Below are 22,568 nucleotides of genomic sequence, written 5' to 3' on the forward strand. Positions count from 1 at the left end.
CTGTAAAATCCCTTAAGAATGTGTTTTGCACTGTAAAAATTTTATTGTTTAAGTATCTTCACTTTAGGCCACAGTCTTCCAGTCTTGTATGACTTTCAGACCCTGTTTCAATTAATTCAAAAGTACAACTTCCATTGCTAACAGTGGTATTTCTAAACTCTTTCTTTGGTAGCCGGAATCAACTGAGCAGAAAAAACCATGGTGCTCTGGGAAAAAACCTGGAATGTGCACTGCGCATTTGCTTGTCATCAGAGCATCCATGCAGATGTGCAGCCTTGAGGGACACGTACAGAAGGAAGATGTCTGCTTGACAGTCGCCTGTTGCAAAACTAGGACATTTGTTTGTGTGTTGGCAGGGCTTCCCCTCTTCTGTCACGTACCAAAGCAGTGTAATATTGGCAAAACTATTACCTGTGGATTGAATCAGGGGCAACGTAAAAGAAATTGCAGAACCACCTGGAGCCTGACTGGTGGGAAGGGTTTAGGTTCTGTGTCTGGCCTTCTGCAGTGTCTGTAGTCTCTGGCACACACGTGTGCTGTGTAAATCTGAATAGTTCATATGCCCAAGGTAGTGCTGTGGTAGTGACGTGCGGCCAAGAAGAAATTCAGCCAAAATAGCATCGGCAAAAGTGTGTAACCACACTTGCTGTGTAGTTGTTCCTTGTGTTAAAGGGAGATACAAAACCAGTTGTGTATTCAAACAGAACCAGAGCTATTTCTAGGTATGTTAATGCTGTCTCAAATAAATGAAACTTGGCAAACCAGGTAGCTTTCAGTATAAGTAAATGAGTGAGCGGTGCAGGGGTAAGTGGTCTTCAAACTGTGGAGCAGAAATGAATATTGAGTTAGGTAGAGACTTTTTGCTAAATGACCTGGCCACAGCTGAGGATCTGATCACACAAAAGGCTGGCCTGCACTTTGCTCTGGTCTCTGGTTTACCTTCTCACAGTATGTAGACTCAAGTATGAGTGTAACCAACTGTAGGAATGGGAATACCATTATTAATTATGCTCACATTATCTTCTTACTCCTAGCTGGCAAGCAGACTTCAAGAGCTGGCCCAGAGAGTATGTTCAGTTCCCATTCCTGACTAAAGAGCTGGTGAATTACTGAATCCTGCCAATAGGTCGTTCCATGGTAGCTCCCATTCACTTCTGTCAGGCAGCACTTCAGAATCTCAGCAAAGTGCCAGATTCTGCAGAGAATGATCCTATAAGGGCAGGAGGGAAAGAATACCAAATTAGCTTGAGGTGTATGGTATTCTTCCTCTGCTGTTGTCCTGGGAATGCAGAGAAGTGACTTGGAAGCATGCAGCAGGAGAATGTAAACTGGCCATGTGTTAAAATAGTCACAAATTTATGTGTGAGGCGTGTCTTCATAGCTGTTTGTAGTTTCCTCACAGCAAGTTCTCTGGGAAGAATGTAATTTTGGCCCTTCTCAGAATTTGACACTAATGGTAAAAGTAAAATCCTGGTGAAATTCATCTGGGGAAATCCAGCTAAATAAGAAGTCAGTGTCCAAATGTGTAATTGTGTTGCTGCCATGTGACACACAGCTAGGATTTTTACTCTTAATTTATTGATGAAATGTTGTTCTTAACTTATATGTGAAGTGCAAGTTTACACTTTGACTTTTAGGTTTTTTTTTCTTTTTTGTTACATTTGCAGGCTTAAATACTGTTAGTTTTATTGGGAAGGCAGAATTTAGCTGTGTAACCTGCAGCATGCTTGTGTGCTGTCTTCTACAAATGATAGCACAGACATGCAGAATGTTGTGTATGCACACAGATGTGCTATCACTTTGTTTCCAGCAGTGATTTTTTTTTTCTTGATTGTTCATCTTCTTAGCAAAAGTCACAGCTCTGTGTGTTCAGCGTGACTGATGCAGAGGGTGTTGTTTACTTCACCTGCCCCCAGCCATCTAAATATTGGACATCTACACTAATCCAATCTTTACTGATTGGAAGAAAGCCTGGGGAATGATTAATCTCATCTGCCTTGGAGAGGTGCTCTGAGGCAGTGTGCCTGTGAGGCATCTCAAGCAGGGTGGGATGGGTCACTCTGGAGTGCTCAGTCTCCCCAGTGCAGACTAGAGCCTGTAGCCACCAAGTCAATGCTGGGCATATGAAGTCAGCTGAGCTGGAATGTGTAAACCAGGAAAGACAGGGCTATGCATTGTATCTTCAAATGGCACTAACGAAGTCAGAGGTCTGTTATTTTAGCGCTTAGTCCTGAGCTATAGCTCATAGTCAGGGTTTCACTGACTTGGAGTGGTTGGTCCATCCTTTGGAGTCAGTTTTTAAAAATAAACGAGTCTGGGAGTTGGGGACTAGTGAACCCTTTCTTATTTCCGGAGAAGCTGATCTGGTTTACAGTTAAAGTGGGATTTGTACATTACTAATAATATGGGGTTTATATGTTGCTTATGTAGTTAGAGCTTGATAGGGTCAAACCCACATGATTTCAACATGGAAAAGTTTCTGACTTTTCTCAGTTCAGGTTTTGTTGTCTTTTAAAGTTTGTAAGAAGCTCACAAAAAAAATAGAGGCAAGTTGAGTAAAGTGTCAGACGGTTGCTTGGAGGTTAATAAGTTTTTAGTTATTTCTTTAGAAATAAAATTGCTTTAGAAAGAAAGTAATGGTGGAAAAAGGACAAAGGATAGTGAAAATTCAAACCTGGGTGGGCATGAGGGAGAGCTAAGCTGGATTGTTAGTGTGTCTCCCTTGGGAATCTGAGTTTTCCCATAGTGGAGTGAATTAGAATAGATGCACAGAAACACAGGGCAACCCACAGAAATAATTCTCACTTTCTGTTTGTGCTGAGCAGATAGAGCAATGTTGTATGGCTGATCTAACGCTGAAAATTTGTTGCTGTGCTCCTTCTGCTTAGTCTGCTTTATGCCTTTATCAAGCTGAAAGCCTTTTGAAGTCTGTGGGTCATTTTCTTTTCTTCATATTGTATGTTGTTTCTAAATGAATTAGCTTCTAAGCTAATCTGTCACAGATTTAATTATAGCACACCATCACAAGGGACTTGCTTTTTCCTGATACCAAGCAAGGAACTTTATTGTGTAAGGAAAACAGTTGTGTACTTGATTCTAGTTTGATCTTCCGGTTTCTCTGTTTCATTGTGGAGCTCCTCAGTCTTTACTTGCTAGAAGATTAAAGTAAAAGGTATCTGTATAAAAAGAGTGGTTGTGTGTATGTCTTCTGACCACAAGAGTATGCGACACCGTGAAAATGGCAGAAATTCTTTCCTGCGCTTCACAGAAGAGGACTTATATCAAGTGTCTTGGATTCCTCCTCCGTACTAGGCCACCACCTTAAGTCAAGGAGAGAGTCTTATTATAACTTTTTAACCTCATCTTCTGTACTACTTTCTTCCTGAAGTCTTCTCACGTGGACATGAGCCTCTTAATATTAATACTCCTGCTCTGCTCACAGACATGTTGTTGAGAGAGGGTCGTCTATGTCCAACAACACTTTCTTGCTGTTATTTTTCCTACCCCCTATTTTCTTTCCTTGATTCCAAGGCTGTTTTGTTATATTTACTGTGATGAAAGGTTTGGGATTACTTCTTCCCTCACTTTGCTAACAATATACCAAAAACTACACTTCTTCCCTCTGTAGCTTGTTCTATAACATCCTTTATGTAGGGATGATTTTGGGTTCCAGTAAATATTGTGGTATCCTCTTTGCATTAGGCTCAGGGTTTGCCAGACCTTTGTACAGATGTTATGTAGATAATATTCTGTGTGAACATTAGGAGTAGGGGAGAGATGCTTGGTGAAAGGTTTGCTGTTTTCTTCTCCTCATCCTGTAGAAGGTGCTTTCTTTAGTTATATGGGCAAATAAGTGTTTTTTCTGTAAACATGGTCCCTTCCCGAACCTGAACTATTTGTTGAATTGTGTTATCAATCTCTGAGATGATCAGCTACTTCTGATTATCCTGCTGAGAGAAGTGCTCAAGAGTTTAAAGCCAGGAATCAGTACTAGCTTTACTTCTGGTAAATATGATGGCAGTTTCTGTACCTGAATGTCCAGGTGCAGGATTCCCAAGGGGAATAAGCCAATAGATCTTCCTTCTTGCTCTTCCTTCTCTCTCATTCTTGCTCTGTTTTTTTCCATCTTAAAAAACCAAAGTACTGTAAGTGGTCTATGCCACAGAAATATGTTTGTCACACTGCATCACTTTGAACTGCATAACTTCAAACAAAATCAGTGCTTTGATAACTTGATTTGAAAGGGTTGTAGAAATAGCCATCATTATGAATCACAACAGATAGGAATGGAAAAGATGGTGATTTTCAAATAGCAAAGCTTGTAAAGTAGGGGAAAATGTAAGGTGGGTTCCAGTGCCACATTCTCATCTGAAAAAACCCAACCGTATAACTGTTATGTAGCTTTGCAGAATATGATTTCTTGAGGGTGGGAAGAGGAATGAGAAACACTCTGTGTAAAATATGTGTTTCTGAGGAGCAAGGACACAAATGTGGGCTCAGGAAAGGGCTGTAACGAGGGAGAAAGCAATGTGTGCTGCTTGGGTAAGAATTTCTTCCACTTTCTCCTCTTCATAGAACTACCCTTCCTGAAGATGAAGGGCATCCCAGATTGCTTGCTGAGACCCTCCTACCCCAGAGATCTTCTTGCAGTTCTTATGGGTTGGACATAGGGAGGAGGAGAAAAAACTCCCCCTCACCCCCAGCACTTCTGTGCTTTGTCATTGCTCTCCTGGGAAAACTCTGTCCATGAACTGGAATGAGTTGCTGCCTCTAAGAGGCTGCAAGAAATTAGGCCTTAAAATGGTGACTTCTCAACTGCAAATACTTTCGTTTAGGATGTTGACAATTCAAATTGAACTTCAGTTTATTCTTGCCTTCAGTCGAACACATAGGAGCTTGGGCATTGAGACAAACTATCAGCTTGTGGAGTCTCAGAGGATGCACAGTGATAGTTAGGTAAAATCAGTGTGTCCTTTTCCATCCTCATACCCAGACAAGTAAGTATTGGCTAGTGGGGACTGTTTATAAAGGTTTCAGTGACACTGAGTTGGGAGACTTCATTTGCATTCAGACACAGCTTTACCACTAGTACTTCCTAGCTGCTCCAAACACACTGAGCTAGAAAATACATGTCATTTAGTAGTCTCTGTTTCATCCAAGGTGAGGTAATGGCTGTATGTAAGGAAAGCTCAGATTGGAGGTACTTGATGTGTACAGGCAGATACTTCAGTGTTTTTTGGTGACAGGAAATTCAGAGGCAGCTAGTAAGGAGAAAGATTCAAACCCTTCACTTCTTTCAGCAAGGCTGAGGCAGAAGAATGTGCTGTACTGAGATGCTGCTAACAAACACCCTCTCTGAGGGCTAGTTCCCATTTAGTTTGGGAAAGGAGAATGTTTCCTTTACAGAGGGGCAAGATTTACCTCTGTTGTGCTTTAAAAAACGTGGGCTCCTTAGCAACAGTTTGAGTACCTTCTGCAAGCATCTTCCAGGGCTACTAGTCAGGTGAGTGTCGTGTCAGACAAACAGGGCTGGTATTTCATGTCTCATCAGCTCTTCAAAACCTTCACCTCTATGTATAAATGCATTTAAAAACGTGAAAAAAAAAAATCTATGTGTACTGCATAGTACTGATACTGGGCTACCAGGTGTGCCAGCTGACTTCGGAACAGCATAGTGGAGAGGGACTGCCTGGAAATTTTTTAACTGACCACTGAGGAAACTGCTTTTTTTTTAAAGAAAGGATAAGAACTTGACAGAAAAGACAGGAAAATGCATGTTTTGCACTGAGGGAAATAGGAAGTTGTTGGTTTTTAAGTTCTGATCCCAAGTCACAATCTTAGGTCATCTTTTTTTTTAGTATCATGCTGCTGAATTACTTGAATTTACTCTACCCTTATAAAAGTGATACCTGCATTCTTTCTGCCCTAAAATACTGCTTTGCAAAAAATGCTGCTAATATTTACCATACCAAAAATTATTTTTACGATGATAATAGTTTACTGTAATAATGTTTGGGTTGTCTGTTTGATTATTAGCTGAGATCACATGTTTGCATTATGTATGTTGAGTTATACCGCTTAAAATACATGTTTATACTTACGTTCTGGTCTTATAAAGGGTAAAGGAGGAGACATTTAACATAATTATCTCTTTCATCAACTGACCTGTTTATATATTTGCCTTTTTCAAGAAACTGCATATCCTCGCTTCAAAAAAAAAGGGGAGGGGAAGAGAGAGATGAGCACAGGACATGTCCCACACTGATTCACTTGACAGTGCATATTGCAGAGAATCAGTGGCCAAATGGCTCTGGAGTGTGGAAGAGGAGGAAGTGATCTAATTGTATTGGTCAGATTATTGTAATTATTTTGATTAGATCAGAGGGGGCATGGTAACATCAGTTGATGTGAGGAAGGAGGAGTTCAGTGTATGCTTAGAGTATCTGAGCTGCAATCTCTCCTCAAATCAGGGTCAGCTCTACTGGGGAGAAAAGATGCCTTCAGTGGGACAAGTTACATAATTACACTAAATGAAATCAGTTATATTGACAAAAGTAGTCAGTCAATTGACTTCTACCTGAAAAGTTCTGTTTAAGTAATATTTTTGCTAGAAAAGTGATGTACAAGGATTTTGCTAATTGGCATTTCTAACTAGCTACAGCAGAGACCACCTGAGCATACATCACTTGCTGCAGCAGAGCTCTAGAGCTGTGGATGTAGCTGTAAATGTAATATAGGGACTGGCATTTGAAGGAAAAGCAGAAATACCATCACTGTTTGTGCTGTGTCAAAGAGGTGGTGTTAACAACCGCAGACATCTTGTATCTTACATTTTTAGCCTCACTTCCTGAGCAGATTGTTTAATGTGACTGTGCTATCTGTCTTTAATCATCCACTCTAATATTAATTGAACCTGTTGGCTCATTTTAGTCACTACTGAAAGACAGAGGTGTCAAGCACATTGAGGTTTTATGTGTTTTGTGAAAACAGGTGGTCAGGTGAAGGAGAGCTCTGCATTAGTTCTTTCCAACTAAAGCTGCAGCTTTTGAATACATTGTTTTACCCCAGGGACTCCACACAAGAGGGCATGGGAAGAGGCAAGGGATCCAGCTGTGAAAAAAGTACAGGCAGACCTCAGACCTTGTAAGACACAGGGTAATCCAATCGTACGGAAAAAAAAAACCCTGCTGGAAACTGAGCTGTGTCGCTGCTGCTAGTCAAGGACTACTCATTCTCAGTGTGACTGCTGCTCACAGTTATTATTCATGGTCTGACTGTGGTTTGCCTTGGCTGTGCTAATTGTGTGGCTGAATCCTACCTGCCAAGTCAGCATCCCCCCTGGCTGTCAGCAGGAGCTGGCTTGCGCTCCTTCAGGCAGGCAGTGCCGGCCCATTCTGTTGTGGGGAAAATGGGAGCTCTCTGGAGCAAGCTCATAATACTTCTGTGGTCTGCTGTTTTCTGTCTAACCTTCAGGGCATGGCTTTCAGATGGCCATGGCTTTTAAATGCCCAGTGTCTCAAAGTAAGTGTTGTGCCTTTTTTTCTTGAGAAGTGGTAAGTATCCTTTGACTGCTGTCCCAACTCTTTGTCAAGATGCCCAAGCTAGTTAGTGTGTGCTTTTTCAGCACTAGTTTAAGAATACCTATATTTATTCCTTTATTTTTTAGGGAATGAGAAATATCTCATTGGTAAAATAAATAAAACTTTAAAAGGGTCTCAGATGAAGCAATAATTACTTTTCTGACTCCATCTCGAGTGTGTACCTCTGGCATGATGTACAAACCCAGACTTTTCTCCTCTCTCCTCTAGGCTGTCAGCGCTCCATAGGTTTGTCCAATGGAAAAGCCAAGGTGTGCAGCTACAGTGGTTGGTATTACTGCAGCACTTGCCACGTGGATGACAGCTTCCTCATCCCTGCACGGCTGGTTCATAACTGGGACACTTCCAAATACAAGGTAATCTCCCTGCAGGTTGGTTTGCTAGCAAGTGAACTGAATTGCTTTTTAGATAGAAACACAGACTTGTCAGCAGCCTGGAGGTTACAGGTATTGACTGTTCATAGTCTTTTTTGTCCCTCTTGTCAGAATGAGCCAGGCTCTCTCAATATCATCACAGTTTCCTAAGCCAGACCCAAGGTGTTCCTCCACAGGAGTAGCCATGCTCCTCTTTCTTGGTGGCACCTTTTTCATCATATCTGGTTGTTCAAGAGACAGGGAGAGGTAGCACACTGCAACCTCTCTTTTACTCCTAATCTTTGCAGTTGTTTGGACCCTTGAGGAGTACCTGTTTCATGAGCACCAGGGTCTAAGGATTGGCACTGCTCAGTGGTGGATGCTAAACTGTGGAAATGCCCACAGGAAACTGGCTTACCCAAACGCAGTGTTTGTGAGGCACAGTGTGTCCTGTCTCTTGGCATGAACGTTTCGAGGACATTAGAAGGACATTGGACCAGACAGACAAAAGTAACATAAGGAGAAAATTCCACAGTTGTTCACTTGCCACACAAGAGCTTTTCTAAAACTTTTGTAATATGCTATTTGCTGCTGCCTCGGTGGCTGGTTGCTAGCTAGGGGCAACTGATTACATACCTCAAAGCACTGTGCCAGCAAAGACAGTAGCAGTGTTGTTTTGCCATCTTAGGCAGTATATGCTGAAAGAATAACAAACTCATAAGGAATCCAGACCATGCTAGAGCTTCAGACCTAGCAGCCACTGTTAGGAGAGGTTGTTTGATGTTTTGTGTCTGCAAATATTATTATTATGTGCTATTTGAAAAGGAAAAAATAACCAGTAAATGCCCTATTAGAGGAAAAGCAGGTCTCTCTTGAAGAAAATCTGTCAGACGGGGATATTATTAAAAGATAACCAGAGCCTGCCATCAGGAAAATGACAGTTTTGCGCTGTGAAATGCAAGATTCTTCAGAGTTACAAAGCTCCTCTGTGTAAAGACAAAAAACCCTCCCATGCCTAGAAGTTAGGAATAAATATTGAAAAGTTCTTTCTTTGGATGCTTTTACCAAGGACTAAACTTGCTGGCCCACAGTAGTATAGGTAGCCCTGATAAGGGACTAGTAGTTGGTAAGGCACAGACCTCGCATCAAGCTGTCATTAATACTGCCAAAAAAATTAACTGGTTTTTTTCTAAACCTGCAGGGTAAAAACTGTGCTCTGTTTCCTGTAGTCTTCATATGGGCAACTGAAGCATAAAGAAAATGGAACTTTCAAGCTTAAGCATTCATTAAAAACTTAATCTGCTGTCATCTCACTATAATACTTTTTGTAGACAGAACAGATACAAGGTGGCTTGGGAACACACAAATTCTGTGCAGATACTTCACGAGTCTTTGTGCCAAAATGCTACAGCATCCCCAACTATTAGTACAGAAATTAAGACAGGGTGGGAAAGTTAAGAGGACATAATCTGCCATGGTGGCAGTGTGAGAACTAAGTTCACGTCACTGGTTGGATCTCCTCAACTCCATCCCATCCACGTATAGATTTAAAATAATAAGCAGTTTCTCTTCGGTTTTCCCCGTTCTCTTCAGTTCTGCATACATGTGCTTTTATTTCCATCCATGCTATCTATACCTCTCTGGGAACTAAGCGTTGCTTTTCTGAGATAGAGTATATATTTTCCTGCACTTTCACATCTGTATCTCCTTTCTCCATTCAGAGATAAAAGTTTGGTGTTTATTTCAGCTTAGTTCTGGCTGCTGTGCTTAATAGTTGTAATGAGGCTGCATAATTCCTTAGTAGTGTAATGATCAAATGTGCAATCCCAAGCACAAGTAGAAGCTGGGAACCATAGTGGTTTCTGGGGTCTATCCTATCTGTTTCTGGCAAAGCAAGCACCTGTAGGTACTGTAGGACATGAGCTTTTACAGTGTAATTGGGCATGTTTGTCTTTCAAGTTTCATGGTCTCAGTATCTGAGCAGCAGCTGTAAACTGTTACATCAATTAAATAAGTTTTGAAATTGAGAGGTTCTTGTCTGCTTTTGGCAAGACATGTCGTGAAAGAGCAGAAGCAGTAAAAATCTGTGGAGTTGTCTCTTCCCATAACCCAGGATCTTGAAAAACAACAAATACACTGAACACCTGGAAGCACATGTGTAGGAAAAGAAAAATCCTCTTGGCTGCAATAGAAGCTCTTTGAAAGGACTTGGCAGTTAGGTACATTTCTCCTGTCATAACCAAACCAGCAGCTCAGTCCCCAGGTTCACTTTTTTCCCCCCGTCTCCCTACTGTTTTCATATTTGTGTTTTTCGTGTGTTTGGTAGAAGGGAAAAGAGGTGATTTTGCAAACACCCTTTCTTCCTTTTACTTAGGCCAAATGTTTTCCCTGTTTGCATGCAAAACTCTCTAAGTATTGCAGTTTGGTTCAGGTGGTTTTCAGCCTGCGCAAAATGCCAGACAAACACAGCAGGAAATGAACTCCCTGTGCCAGAAGGCTCCAAGGGAGGCTGACTTCTGGTAAATTGAATTCCGAACTCTAAGTTTGCAGACTCTAGAAAGGAAAGGTCTGGAAAATGTTAGCATCCATCCTTGTATGACATTTAAAGCTAAAACCCTGTTGCCCTTTGCATCTTCTCGATCCTTCTGGCTGATTTAATAGGATTGTCTTGTCTGCCCAGTAAAACTGGGGGACTGTGAATAGGCTAGGACATATGCTAGAATATTGGCTGGTAGCAAGCTGAATTACTGTCACTGCTGACCCTTCCCACTTTAAAACTGTATTTCATCTTCTTTTAACTTCGCTATGGTTGGCAATGTGAGTTAATGTTTTACAAGACCTGTGTGCCTGTGTCAAGCGTGCAGAGTGAACTGACACCCATCTGTCAGCCAGTGATGCTGGGCAAAGCTACTTTTCCTGCAGTCCGAACTCCAGGGGTACATTGTATTGGCAAGGAGAGAGAAAGCTTTGCTTTTCTCCTCTCTCCTCAAGGGCTGAGTTCAGACCATGCAGCACCAGAGCTGCACAGTAATGCTTTGTCATCATAGTGCACATGTATGGCAGTCACTCAGGGACCTCAATTGTGGCATCTTTTTGTTGCTGTACTCAGGAGGGATGCCCCACACAGAGTACAGGTGTGCACAAGCGTGGGTGTAGTAATTGGACAGTAACAGCTCTTCAGTTCCCAAGACTGGTGGATGAGGAGCAGGGCAGGTGGATGAGGAGCCCATCACTTCAGCAGAGGTTTAAAGCAAGGAGATAGACAAAGACATCGCTGAGCACCAGGTCCTCCTGGTGGGAGGTGCTAGTCACTGTACCAAGCATTCACATGCCTTCCAGGGAATCCCTGAATACATAGCTTAATTTGCTAGTTGGTGGAAGAGGACTATATTTGCTATAGAAACAGCATTTGTCAGGGGATTGCTGAGATATTGCACTCAAATGGTTTAATGATTGTAAAAGCAGGTTGTTTAACTGCAGTCTCTTTTATGCACTTCAGTAAACATAATAAAGTATCAACATTGCTAGTGTTAGAAAACTTGATGTACTTGGAGTTTGTAGAGTTTTGTTCTACAAAATCCAAGTTACCTGTGTTGCTCCATGTTACTTCTGATTCCACTCAGCACAGTTCCTTGTACGTGCATGATACTTGAAAAGTAAAAAAAAAAGAAATTAGTGAGATGTGTAGATGAGATATTTAATACAGCTTCAGTGCCTGGGAAACCTGTGGAGTTATGGTCTGCTGTATGTATAATTACACATTGTGTTATCTGTGTAGTTATTGGTGGGAAGGCTGGCCTTGGCATTATTTCTTATATTTTTATTACGCGTTGTGAAAAGGTTACATTTGGGACTGGCTTTCCATGTCAGTGGCTAGTAACTAGTGTTGGTTAGTAATTAGTTTGTTAAGTCATGCTGTTTGTAAGGGTGCATATTGCTTTTTTGCTTACTTCTTACCTTGCTGCACCAGAAGGGAAATAACTTCCTAAATCTCAAGGGACTGTGGTCAGGCAGGGCTGTGACCTTTCTACTTTTGTTAGCTTAATTCATCCCTCCCTCGACTCGGTGTAAACACTGATTTAAAGGCCCAGGAGGACTAATTGAATCGTGGAACCAGTAGTATTTGTGTAGCACAGTTTCAAGTGATTTGCAGCTCATTTAAGGTAATCCCTTCTTCTCTTTTCCAGTCGTGACAAAATGCAGAAATAATGAATGAGGGAGAATTTGGTCTTCTCACCTCAGAAACAGGAGTATTTTTTCTAGTGGAACAAAAATCCCATGAATTTATCAAGATTACAGTAGCTCTTTGCAGGTGGAGATAGAACAGGGCACTATAATGAAAAAGCATAAGAAAAACTTCTTGCAGATGAAATATTGGGAATGAGTAATACCAACGAAATTCAGTTTTATTTATCTGCATTTTAAAAACCACAACAACTTGCTTCTTGTCAAAAAGAAAACAGCAAACAAACAGAAAAATAGTAGCAGGGAAGAAGCTTGGTAATCGAATTTTAGACTTGCAAAACACCTGGTAAGCTGTGTAACTCTGCAGCAAAAGGCTGCAGATATCACTGTACATTGGGAAAGTAAGCACTTATACACTCAATTTGGAGGCATTTGATGAAGTTTGACTTGGCTATAAGCAGAGAGAGCTGGACCACTGTCATTTGTAAGTGATAACAGAGTAAGTTTTCAGATGCATAGAGTAACTCCGATCACAGAGGGGAAGATCTGCTTTAAAAGAGCTGAGAGGAAAGCCTCACTAAACTGCTTTATTTTTCAGGTATCAAAGCAAGCCAAAGAGTTCCTGGAATATGTTTATGAGGAGCCATTGATTGATATCCAGCAGGAAAATCCCATGCTGTACAAGCATGCTGAACCTCTGGCAACTGTTGTCCGCCTGAGACAGCAGCTAAAATCTCTGCGAGCCTACTTGTTCAGCTGCAGAGCTGCAGTGGCTGAAGATCTGCGTAGAAGGTAAGAACAACAGACAGCACACAGCACAGGGATGTAGTTTCCTTGTTGCTTCCCCCACGCACTTTTTGTTTTTTCTCACAGTCTAGTTCTGAAGGTGTTACTCATTTAGAAAGGCGTTGTGTTTGTATCTGACTTCCCTAAGCAGCTGGGTTATCCTCTGGCAAAGAAGATTATTTTATAGGGTCTGAATATCTGGAGCTGTTCTTGACAGCTATCAGTCTAGGAGGTCACACATTGTGGTGAACATCTTTTATTCCTCCTCAGGTTTCCTGACTGTGTGTGATTATTTTCAGTCAGGTGAGATATCTCATGTTCCCTACCATGGCATCACAGTGTAGTCGCCACCGCTGGGACCTTTGAAACACCTCACACTGTGGCAAAGCATGAGAGGGGCCCGAGTCAATCACCTGTCCAGTGCTTCTGCCTTCTTCATGAGATGACCTCACCCAGAGGCAGAGGCCAGATGTAGTCCCTCAGCACATGACCCAGCATGTGATTTATGTGACACCAGAGCAGTTGGGCTCTTTCTCAGTTGGTATCCGTGACATGGCTGTGCTGAATGTTTTGTTTATTGGAAAACACATGGTCATAGCCCAGCAAAAGGTGTTTCATATTGTGTTTGCTGTAGTGGAAATAGTGATTCTATAAAACATGAACTTCATTTTAGAAGTGCTGTATCTTAATCAATTCAGCTACTTCTGTATTTTTCTAACAAGCTAAAAATTATCAATCTTTTTAAAATCATCAGGCCACAGTTGTGACCTTAAAAAGCCAAGTAACTTTTGTTGTGGATCTCCAAAAGAGATGGGGAGATGTGTCTGTCGTGCCATGCTGTGAGGTGAGCAGCTCTAGGCACATGCAGCTGACCTTATGCATCTGTAAGCATTTGTACACCCCGGTTTTTAAGACAAGACTGCAAGTAAGAAAGCCACTGCTTTGAAATTGTGAGCTGCTGAAGGGCAAGAAAGCAGGTGACATCAGTGACTGTATTTTGAGCATGGTATTTTAGGGACCTGAATTCTCTGGAAGGAAGAGGAGGCTGCACTAGTGCCTTTATCCCAGGTAAGGAGAGCTGGTCTGCCATTTGGTGCATAACCTAAGTCATTGCTTTGGTGAACTACCTAGAAGAACTAAGAGAAGGATACAGCAACAGGTTTCTGGAGAGTTCTTGTGTCAGACCCACTTAATATGTGCTTATGTTTTACTACTCAATTGCTATTATTTATTAGGGCAGCTTACAGCATTTTAAAATTTAGGATGGTTCTTCTTTTATTCTAGAGGATGGTGTTATCTTGCACAGCTGTTTTCCTGTTCAGCTATAATAACTTTTCTATGCCATCCTCTGCAACAGCAAAAAGACTAAAAGGAAAATAAGATTTGTGAAGGCTGCTGTTCAGAAGTGGCAGAAAGGAAGTGATGCGTTCTGATTAATGTTGAAGAAAATAATTTTCTGATTAAAATAGACAGAATGAGGCAGGACACTGAATGGACTTGGTTAAGAGAGTAAAAGAAGAGAGTTCAAATGAGGCCTAAGCAGAGAAATCAATAAACTAGAGAAAAAAAAATAAAAAAAAAAGGGATGAGGGAAACCCACGAAAAGGAGATTCAAAGAGGGAAGGGATCTCACGAAATTAGGAGTTAATGGAGAAACCAGGACAAAGAGGGAACCCCAAAACCTTCCTCCAAAAATGAGACGTGACAAGTTCTGAGGAAATGGATGGAAGAGAGAATGGACAAAAATTATCACAGAAATGTGAGCATGGTCTTTTCTTGGAGCATGGAGGAAAGAGAAATGTCCCTATATCAAAATGAAACACCCAGAACGGCAGATGGGGAAACTGGGAAAAAATACTCCAAATGCTCCCTTTTCTTATCTGAGGGTTCCTTCACACTGTCTCCAACTAAAGCTCTCTGTGGTGGAGGGAAGGACCCCCAGCCCAAGAGGGGTTTGGTTTTGTGCTAGGGAAGCATCTCCAGTTTGGTAGGACTTGTTAGAAGTGTAAAAGCCACTGAAGGAATGTATAAAAAAGACCTTAGAGTCCAGCCCCTTCTTGGTCTGTGAAGTGGATTTGGTGGTCAATTGGTCCCTCAGATCTCCCTTAAGAGGTTTGAAGATACGAAAAGAAAGAAAAGTTCTTTTTCCCAGAAGGAGTTATTCCTTGCTCAAAGTGCTCTCAGTGGTTTTGCTTTCTTCATCTAGTATCCCACTGTGCAGACACTATCAATGTGATGATTTTATAGAGCGCAGCTGAAAAGTAAACAAAGAAAATATGTGATTTAAATTTTCCTTTGGTTCATCACATGGGCAAGTTGCAAGAAAAGGAGGTGTTAAAACAATATGGTGAGACAGCATTCCTAAATTTAGTACTCTTTGCTAATTAGAAATGAAAGACTGGGAGAGAGAATCCAGTTATCTGTCCTGCTCTGAAAACATTCTTTCTCTCCTTGGTCTCCACCTTAGTATATGAATAACTATTAATCACAAGAAAGTGAACACAGCATCTTGAAGACCTGTCAGACCCATATAAACAGACTGAAACAAACTGTTAATATTGCTGTCTACAGAGAACTAAAAACAGACTGATTAATTGTATTGGCACCTTGCTGCCTCTGGGACACTGATAGAGCCTGCCTTATTAGGGAAAAGCAGATCACTCTGAGGTTTCTTTTATTAATACTATTTGCATTATCATCTACTTTAAATCTATACCCTGCTCTTCAGCCCAGATCACAAAATGAAGACGGCAATGAAGTTGGAAACTCTTGGTGTCCTCTGTGAAGACAAAACTGTTTACAGTGCTTACAGTCACTTTTTCTGAAGACTTCCAGATGGCTATAAACCAGGTTAGCTCAGGATCCAGTTGGTTTAAATGTGGAAATGTTATTTATATTGTTTGGGGTACATAGGTACTTTAAGAACTTTGAAACTTGGCATCTAGCAGAGAACTCAGGGCTGGTACCTCATTGTGAACTTTGAAGAAGCAAGTGACTAAGTAGAAAAGAAGGAAGGAAGAAAGGAAAAGACACAGAAGAAATCCTGAAAGTAGCTAGAAGGCTCACAATAAAAATGGTCTTCATCAGTTACAGTAATTTATTCTCACCTATTGTTCCACTGGATACTAAACTCTTTTTATATTTCAAGGGAAAAAATAAGGAACCTGGACTTGGCTGGGAGGTGAAATAAGGCCCTCCACCGGTGTGTATCCACAGTGTTCCTCTGATATTAGCCAGATGAGACTCTGGCCCTGTTGCTGAGCTCCCTGTTTTACAAGGGATCTTGTTATGCCTGGTTTGCTGTAACTGTCACCTCAGCATTGCAACACACGTCATTTGCCTTAACGTCTTTACTCAACAAGTTCTCGCTTGTTTTGGTAGCTTTGCTTGTGTGGATGCTGTTCAGGCAAAACCATACAAGACTTAAACCTAGAGCCAAACCTAGAGCCAACACAGAATTAGTACAAGTGGAACTGTACAGATCCCACCACCACCTGCAGATTGTAAGATGTTAAATGAATGGCACAGACAAACAAGATGGATTCAATAAAATTGATGGCTGGGAAACAGCGAGAATCTCCAAGTCCATTAAATAACGAGGGTATTCTGTGAAACCGTGCTGAATGATGCAAGTTCTGTTCTGGATTTGCGTTGTTCTTGTCATGATTGCAAGTTCTTCGGGTCAAGGAGCTGTCACAATGATTTTTTTGGATGGCTCTGGCTACCTCCATGTCTCCTGCAGGGTATTCCAGGTCAGCCTTGACTCTGGGGAGCCCTCTGGGCTCTCTGCTCTCTCAGCTATACATCTTATCTTGCAGTTCAGGTGCTGCTAGCCCAGAGACTTTAGGCCAATGGCAGTGACACAAGGTAAATGTTCTGTAGCACATTCCCTTATGCGTTAGTGCTTGTTGCAGTGCCCTCGTTTTGTGAGTGAATCTGAATGGTGATGAGAAACTAAATGGAAAAATTTCCCTCTTGTTACTCATCTCTGCCTGATACCTGATTTGTCTGTCAGCTCCAGGACAGCAATACATCAGTGCTGGATACATTACTTAGCATCTTACAGGAAGACCAAATTAGAGCTTGCTGTTGCTGCAGGGTGTTAAAGGTGCACCTCCAGTGCTGCAGACCTGTGGTCCTGGCTGAGCCTGCTGGTCTGTCAGCATGAAGTGAAACAAGCCCAAATTCAGTAATGCTGAACAATAGAGTCCTGTCACTTCCTACAGTGAGGCCTTAGACATATCACTTCTGACACAGGAGTAGATTACTTTCAAAATATTTGTGTGGCAATTGGGGAACCTGTCTAAACACATTGCAGGAATCCTGATTGATCTTATGCAATCACTATACCACCAAATACCTCATGTATGTGAAGCTGGGGCTATGTCATCTTTCGGACCAAGGACCACAGAAGGTCACTAAGTCATGTCCAGACTGTCAAAGGGGACTGTTTTCTTCGTTTTCTTTGCAATGGTTAGGCCATTTGGAGAGTGGAAAATTCCAAAACAGGAGAACAAAGACACAGTTTGTGAAAGCAGTAAACTGCAAAAAGAAAGTTTGAGCAGGAAAGGAACAGAAGGATGTGGTTTCATAGCACTTGGGGCTCTGAGATAATGGCAAGACCAACAGAAGAAGAAAATTTATTGCACAGGTGATTGGAAAGAGGACAAGAGGGAAGCTCAATTCAAAGAGGATATCTGGATATCCTGAGAGGAGCCAATGTTAAGACAAAACATCACTCCAAAGTCCATTCACTTAAGAGTTGGACTGAATGATCCTTGTGGGTCCCTTTCAACGTAGAGTGTTCTGTGAAAGTGAGGAAAGGTGAGAAAATAAATGCAGAGAAGTATGCACAAACTATTTGTTTTGTGTGGATCCTGCATGTGTGTAGTCATTACAGTGCCTGAAATAAAGCATGCCTCTTGATGGAGTTTTTACAGACACCTCCATCTCTTCAACTCTTTTCCCTTTTGGATGAAGTAACTATGTATGCAGAGTTCTTGCAAGTCAGCATCTTAAAATGTCCTTGGCTAAAACTGAGGGGGTGGTGTTCAGGTGGAATTTGAGCTTTCATTTCAACTGGAGGTAGCAAACAGAGCTGGAGCCATGAGATGTGTGCCAGAGCAGCCAGGGTGGAGGCAGTACTGCTGTCTGTTCACATCAAGGGAAGCACAAGCCAGTGCTCTGCCATGGTAAGCACAGAGCTGAGGAGCACGCCGGAGTTTTCCATGATAAGTCTTCTGGAGCACAGGTGGGTCTTTCAGTTCACAGTAGCATTTTCCAGTCAAAGGACAGACCTGCATCTCCTTGTCAAAGAGATGAGTAATATTACATCCATTTTACAATGGTAGTTTCCATTCACTTTTTGAGATTAGGATGCTTTAAAAAAATGGTAATGATTTAAAAATAAGTTCCTATTAGATGTGGATACTGTGTTAAGTATGACTTGTGCCATTTTTATCCCTATGTTTTTTAACCAGAGCTTCCAGCAGCAAACTGCGAGGTTTCAAAAGTGCCTGACAAAATCAAAGAACACATTCTTATTCTTAAATTCAAGTTAATTGGTGTATGTAAGGTATTTTGATTTCAAAATGAAACCGTGTGTGTCTAATTCTCTGCATTCTGCTTTTAGTAACAGTTATTTGATTCCTAAGTTTGATCTGTATTAATTCTTGTCTTTCACAATGTTCCTATAACCTTGTTCAAGGAACTACAGAGGAAGGAGGGTTGATGTACTGCATTTTAGTTGAAAGTTTATATACTGGTTCAGGATTACTGATGGATGATGAGAGTATGTTTTAATATTGGGATGCTCATGGGGAATTTCCTGACAGCACAAAATAACACCTTACCAGGATGTGCTAGGTAATAAATCTAGCACTTAGTGTGGGCTGAAGATATGTAGGAATGACTGTTCCCAGAGCATAACCAGAAGAGCGTTCATACCTCTCAAATGAGAAATGATTCACAAACACTTTTTTAGACAAATCCATAGAATTAGAAAAAAGTATTAATCTATTATAATACCACAAGAATTAAATAAATCAATAGTAGGGGAGTTTGCTTTAAATTCATCCATTTATTAATATCTTATGACTTTAAAAAATCACAAAGTTTCCCAGGGCCCTGCTTTCTTCATTAACTTTTGTTGGTTCAAAAGTTTGGCATCTCCTGTCCCAGCAAACTTCCAGGAGCTAAGATTTCCAAAGAAATACAAAATCAAAAGCCTGAAAGTAAGAGAATTAGAAACACTGCCAGAAAATCCTACCTTTTCCCCTCACCTCTGGTGCCGTTCTCTACTTAAATGAACAGCACCCATATCAAATGTATTGCAAGAATATTATTTACCCAGCTACATATACTTGGGATAACTGGCAATTCACTGATACCCCTCTATGCTTTTAAAACCAAAGTGTAACCCTGAGAAGCTGGAGCTGTCAGTGAGATCAGGGCACAGGCAGGTCCTGCCCATCTGCTCCGCACATGGCCGCAGCTGGTGGAGGTGCACAGGGAGAGACCTCAGAGGGCCTCTCACCCCTTTTCTAGGGGCAAAATATACAGGAACAGTAGTAATCAGCATGTGCTGGCCTGTCACCTGCTCTGGTTTGCAGTGTGGGGCAGTAGCTCCAAAGTGAGCTGTTGGTGGTGTAAGTTGCAGTGCCAGGGAGTGAGCTGTGCTGTTTGAGGAAATGGACTTGGTACCCGTGGTGCTCTGCCAGCTGTGGGTGTAGCAGCTTCCTGCAAAGGGGTGGAGAGGTGGCAGTGTGCTAGACTGGTGCATCTGCGTCCCCCATGAGTCAGAGCTCAGTCATACAGTCCTCAACCTGGTCAAACAAGACACTCCTGGCTGGCACATGAAATCACAGTGCCAGCTTCCCCTCCCATCCTAGGTTTCAACAGGCCTTTTGGGACAAAGGAGATTTGGTTGTGCCCACCTGCCAGCAAACTTGATTGCTTTTGATTGCATTGTAGAAAGAAGAGTTCCTCCTGCTTATCACGTTTGTACTTTGGTTATAGTGTCAGGCATGGGCAGATTAATTGGCTGTAGCTTTAGCAGAGCTGTCAGGGTATTTAACCCATTGAAGAAAAATTACCTAAGCTGATGATAAACAGGCTTTAAATGCAGAGCAATTACTTAGTGCTAACAAAGCACCATGACTACATACTTTGTCCAAATGCAAAAAGCAAAGTCTTATCAGTGGTTCTGTTTGCAGGAGGACACTAAAAGATAACCTTTGTTTGTGCAAATACTTACCCGATAAGATCATCCAAAAGAGAACAGATGAAATTTCTGGTTCTGTCTTGACTGAAAGTTATATTTCAGATTACAAAGTATCAAACAAAAAGGGAGTAGTAATCACAGATTGAGAATGCTCAGTTCTCTCTTTTAGTTGCACCAGAAGTCTGTCATGGTGAGTTTCTTTCCTGCTTGCATTGATTGGGTTTATATCTAGGACATAAAAATAAAGCAATTTAGAGACCTTTAACCAATAGGACTTTGGATTTCATTGTTCACGGGAACTGGCAAAGCCAGAGGGCTGTTTAACATTGATCTTGGTTTGTTCGTTTCAGCTAAACCCTGACTAGTAGCCAGGGCTTACAGCACAGCAGTCCTGTGACTCATCGATGGTGAAACTGGTCCAGGAGTTTCCAAACTGTGAAAGCTTAGAAGGTGCTTTTAGTGGGATGTGCTCTTGATACCATTTTCCTCTCCGAGGTCACAGGTCACACTCTGAAGCAGCAGAGGTTTTGAGTTTTTATTGTGATAAGTCTTACCATCTTGCGTTTGACCTCTGTTTAGCTCACTCCAGTTTTTTTCTGTGTTAAGATTTGACTGAAAGGACACTGTTTATTGAATGCTTTTTATTGACCAACTTAAAAAAAAAAATCTAGTTAGTTGTAGCACATCACAAAACTGACATCTATTATTTTGCTTTCAAATAACTAATCAGAGATTTCCCATTTGGTGTTTATAAAGGACCTTTATATCAAGGAAAAAATAAAATGCAGGCATATGTTTTGGTCTTTTTGGATTGAGGTCTTATATTAACCTAAGCATGCTCAAAGCTCCTGATGCAAACCTCATGCAGAAAGTAAATAAGTATTTTCTGGTGAAGTGTTTCTAAGTGTAGTTATCTTAGCTTGCTCTGTAGTCTTTTCATTTTTGAAATGAGTGTGATTTTAGGTTGATCTGGATGCCTTGTAGTACTTTGCCTGGACAGTAATGCAATGGCATGGTGTTTATGTGAGCCTCATCTCACCTGCTGTTTCCAACTTTGGTTTTCTCTGGCCTATTTCAGTTGCAGCTGACAGAGGGTTGGAGAGGGCAGAGACACTACTTTTCTACATGAGAGGAGGTGTGTGGGTTGAGAAGCAAGAGTCTCTGAATTAGTCCTGCGTGCCTGCTACTGGAAAAGGCTTTATATAAGCCATGACCTCATTAGGCTCAAAGAACCTGTGCAGGCAAGCAAGACGTTGGAAATGGGCCATCAGGCATTTTCTTGCTCACTGGACTACTTGGTCTGTGCGGATGTCCTACTCCAACTGATTTGCTTGCATTTTATGATGCATTTTTTTTGAAAATGTGTTCAAGTTGGATATTTTGGTGTCTGTTATATTCTTGTTACCCACTCACTAGAGGCTGACAAAAACTGGCAATGAATAGATGAGGTTTTGGGAGGTGGCTTCACCAGTTATGTTCAGGTAGCTCTTGAGTTTTGGTTTTTCCTTCCAAATGGGACTAATGGAAACTTTCTGGATGAGATCTTAGTTGCAGACATGCAGCATAGGAAGATGTGTTTTTTAAGCAGTTGCTCAGCTCACGATAGGTGTGGTGAAGACAATTTATATGGTTGGGGGCTGAGCTTCCTCCATCTAGGCAATTTCACAGTCATGGGGCTGTTTGTTTCCACCTCTGGTGATGTGGGCAAGTGTTGAAGGTGTGGTTTGCACTGCTACATGTATTGGGAATTGTACAGGAACTGGTCTGGTTGCTTCATAAGAAGTTTTGTAAATACTGTTGCATTTGTGAGCTTTGGCTGCTCAGCTGTTTCTCTGTGGCCCACCACAACCAGTTTTAATTTTTCGAACCAATAGAAGAACTGCGAATTTGAAGCTGGACCAGTCTTACTCACTGAGGGTTTTTTTATGCCTCAGTTTCCATAGCAATTGAAATAATCACTCTTCTCACTTGAGTGCTGAGTATGTGTGTGTACATAATGTGTCTTGCATAAGACTGGGAGGGCAGTACCTACTTCTTTTCCTGGAAATAGATTTGGAAAGGAGGAGGTGTGTTGGATTCCTGCTCGGCAGAGCTATTGCTGCAAACTAACATGTCTTAGGGAGGGGGACAGGTACAGGGATAGGATGTTTGTCACCAGGACCTGTGCCGGCTGAGACTCACAAAGGAATTCATGAGTTTGCTTTTCATCTGCACACTTTTTATTAGGAGCTAGAACTTGCAGGAAATAAAATGCTGTCCTTGAAGGCAGGGGAATGTGATGTTAGTCATCGATACTAAGTCGCTGACAGTTTCTGGTTTATGGGCTATTCAGGCAATTTCCTGAAAAAGGAAATCTTTCATTAGCTAATTGTTTTCCTTAGCAGTGCTGTAAGGGCACCAGCAAATAATGCAGTTCCTGGCAAA

General features: G+C 41.6%; 1 protein-coding gene across 3 annotated transcripts in view; it reads left to right on the top strand.

Moving 5' to 3' along the window:
* PLEKHM3 (pleckstrin homology domain containing M3) overlaps positions 1 to 22,568 on the top strand; it is an 86,654-nt gene that overhangs the window by 30,295 nt on the left and 33,791 nt on the right. For all 3 annotated transcript variants that reach the window (XM_027880145.1, XM_027880146.1, XM_027880147.1), the window contains 2 exons: positions 7,809 to 7,954; positions 12,735 to 12,928. In XM_027880145.1, coding sequence (XP_027735946.1) covers positions 7,809 to 7,954; positions 12,735 to 12,928 — 340 coding nt within the window. The remainder of the gene's footprint in view (positions 1 to 7,808; positions 7,955 to 12,734; positions 12,929 to 22,568) is intronic.

The sequence above is a fragment of the Empidonax traillii genome, unplaced genomic scaffold (assembly GCF_003031625.1).
Source record: "Empidonax traillii isolate 1590-97213 ecotype Southwest subspecies unplaced genomic scaffold, ASM303162v1 scaffold65:size4453928, whole genome shotgun sequence".
In the NCBI taxonomy this organism is placed as follows: domain Eukaryota; kingdom Metazoa; phylum Chordata; class Aves; order Passeriformes; family Tyrannidae; genus Empidonax; species Empidonax traillii.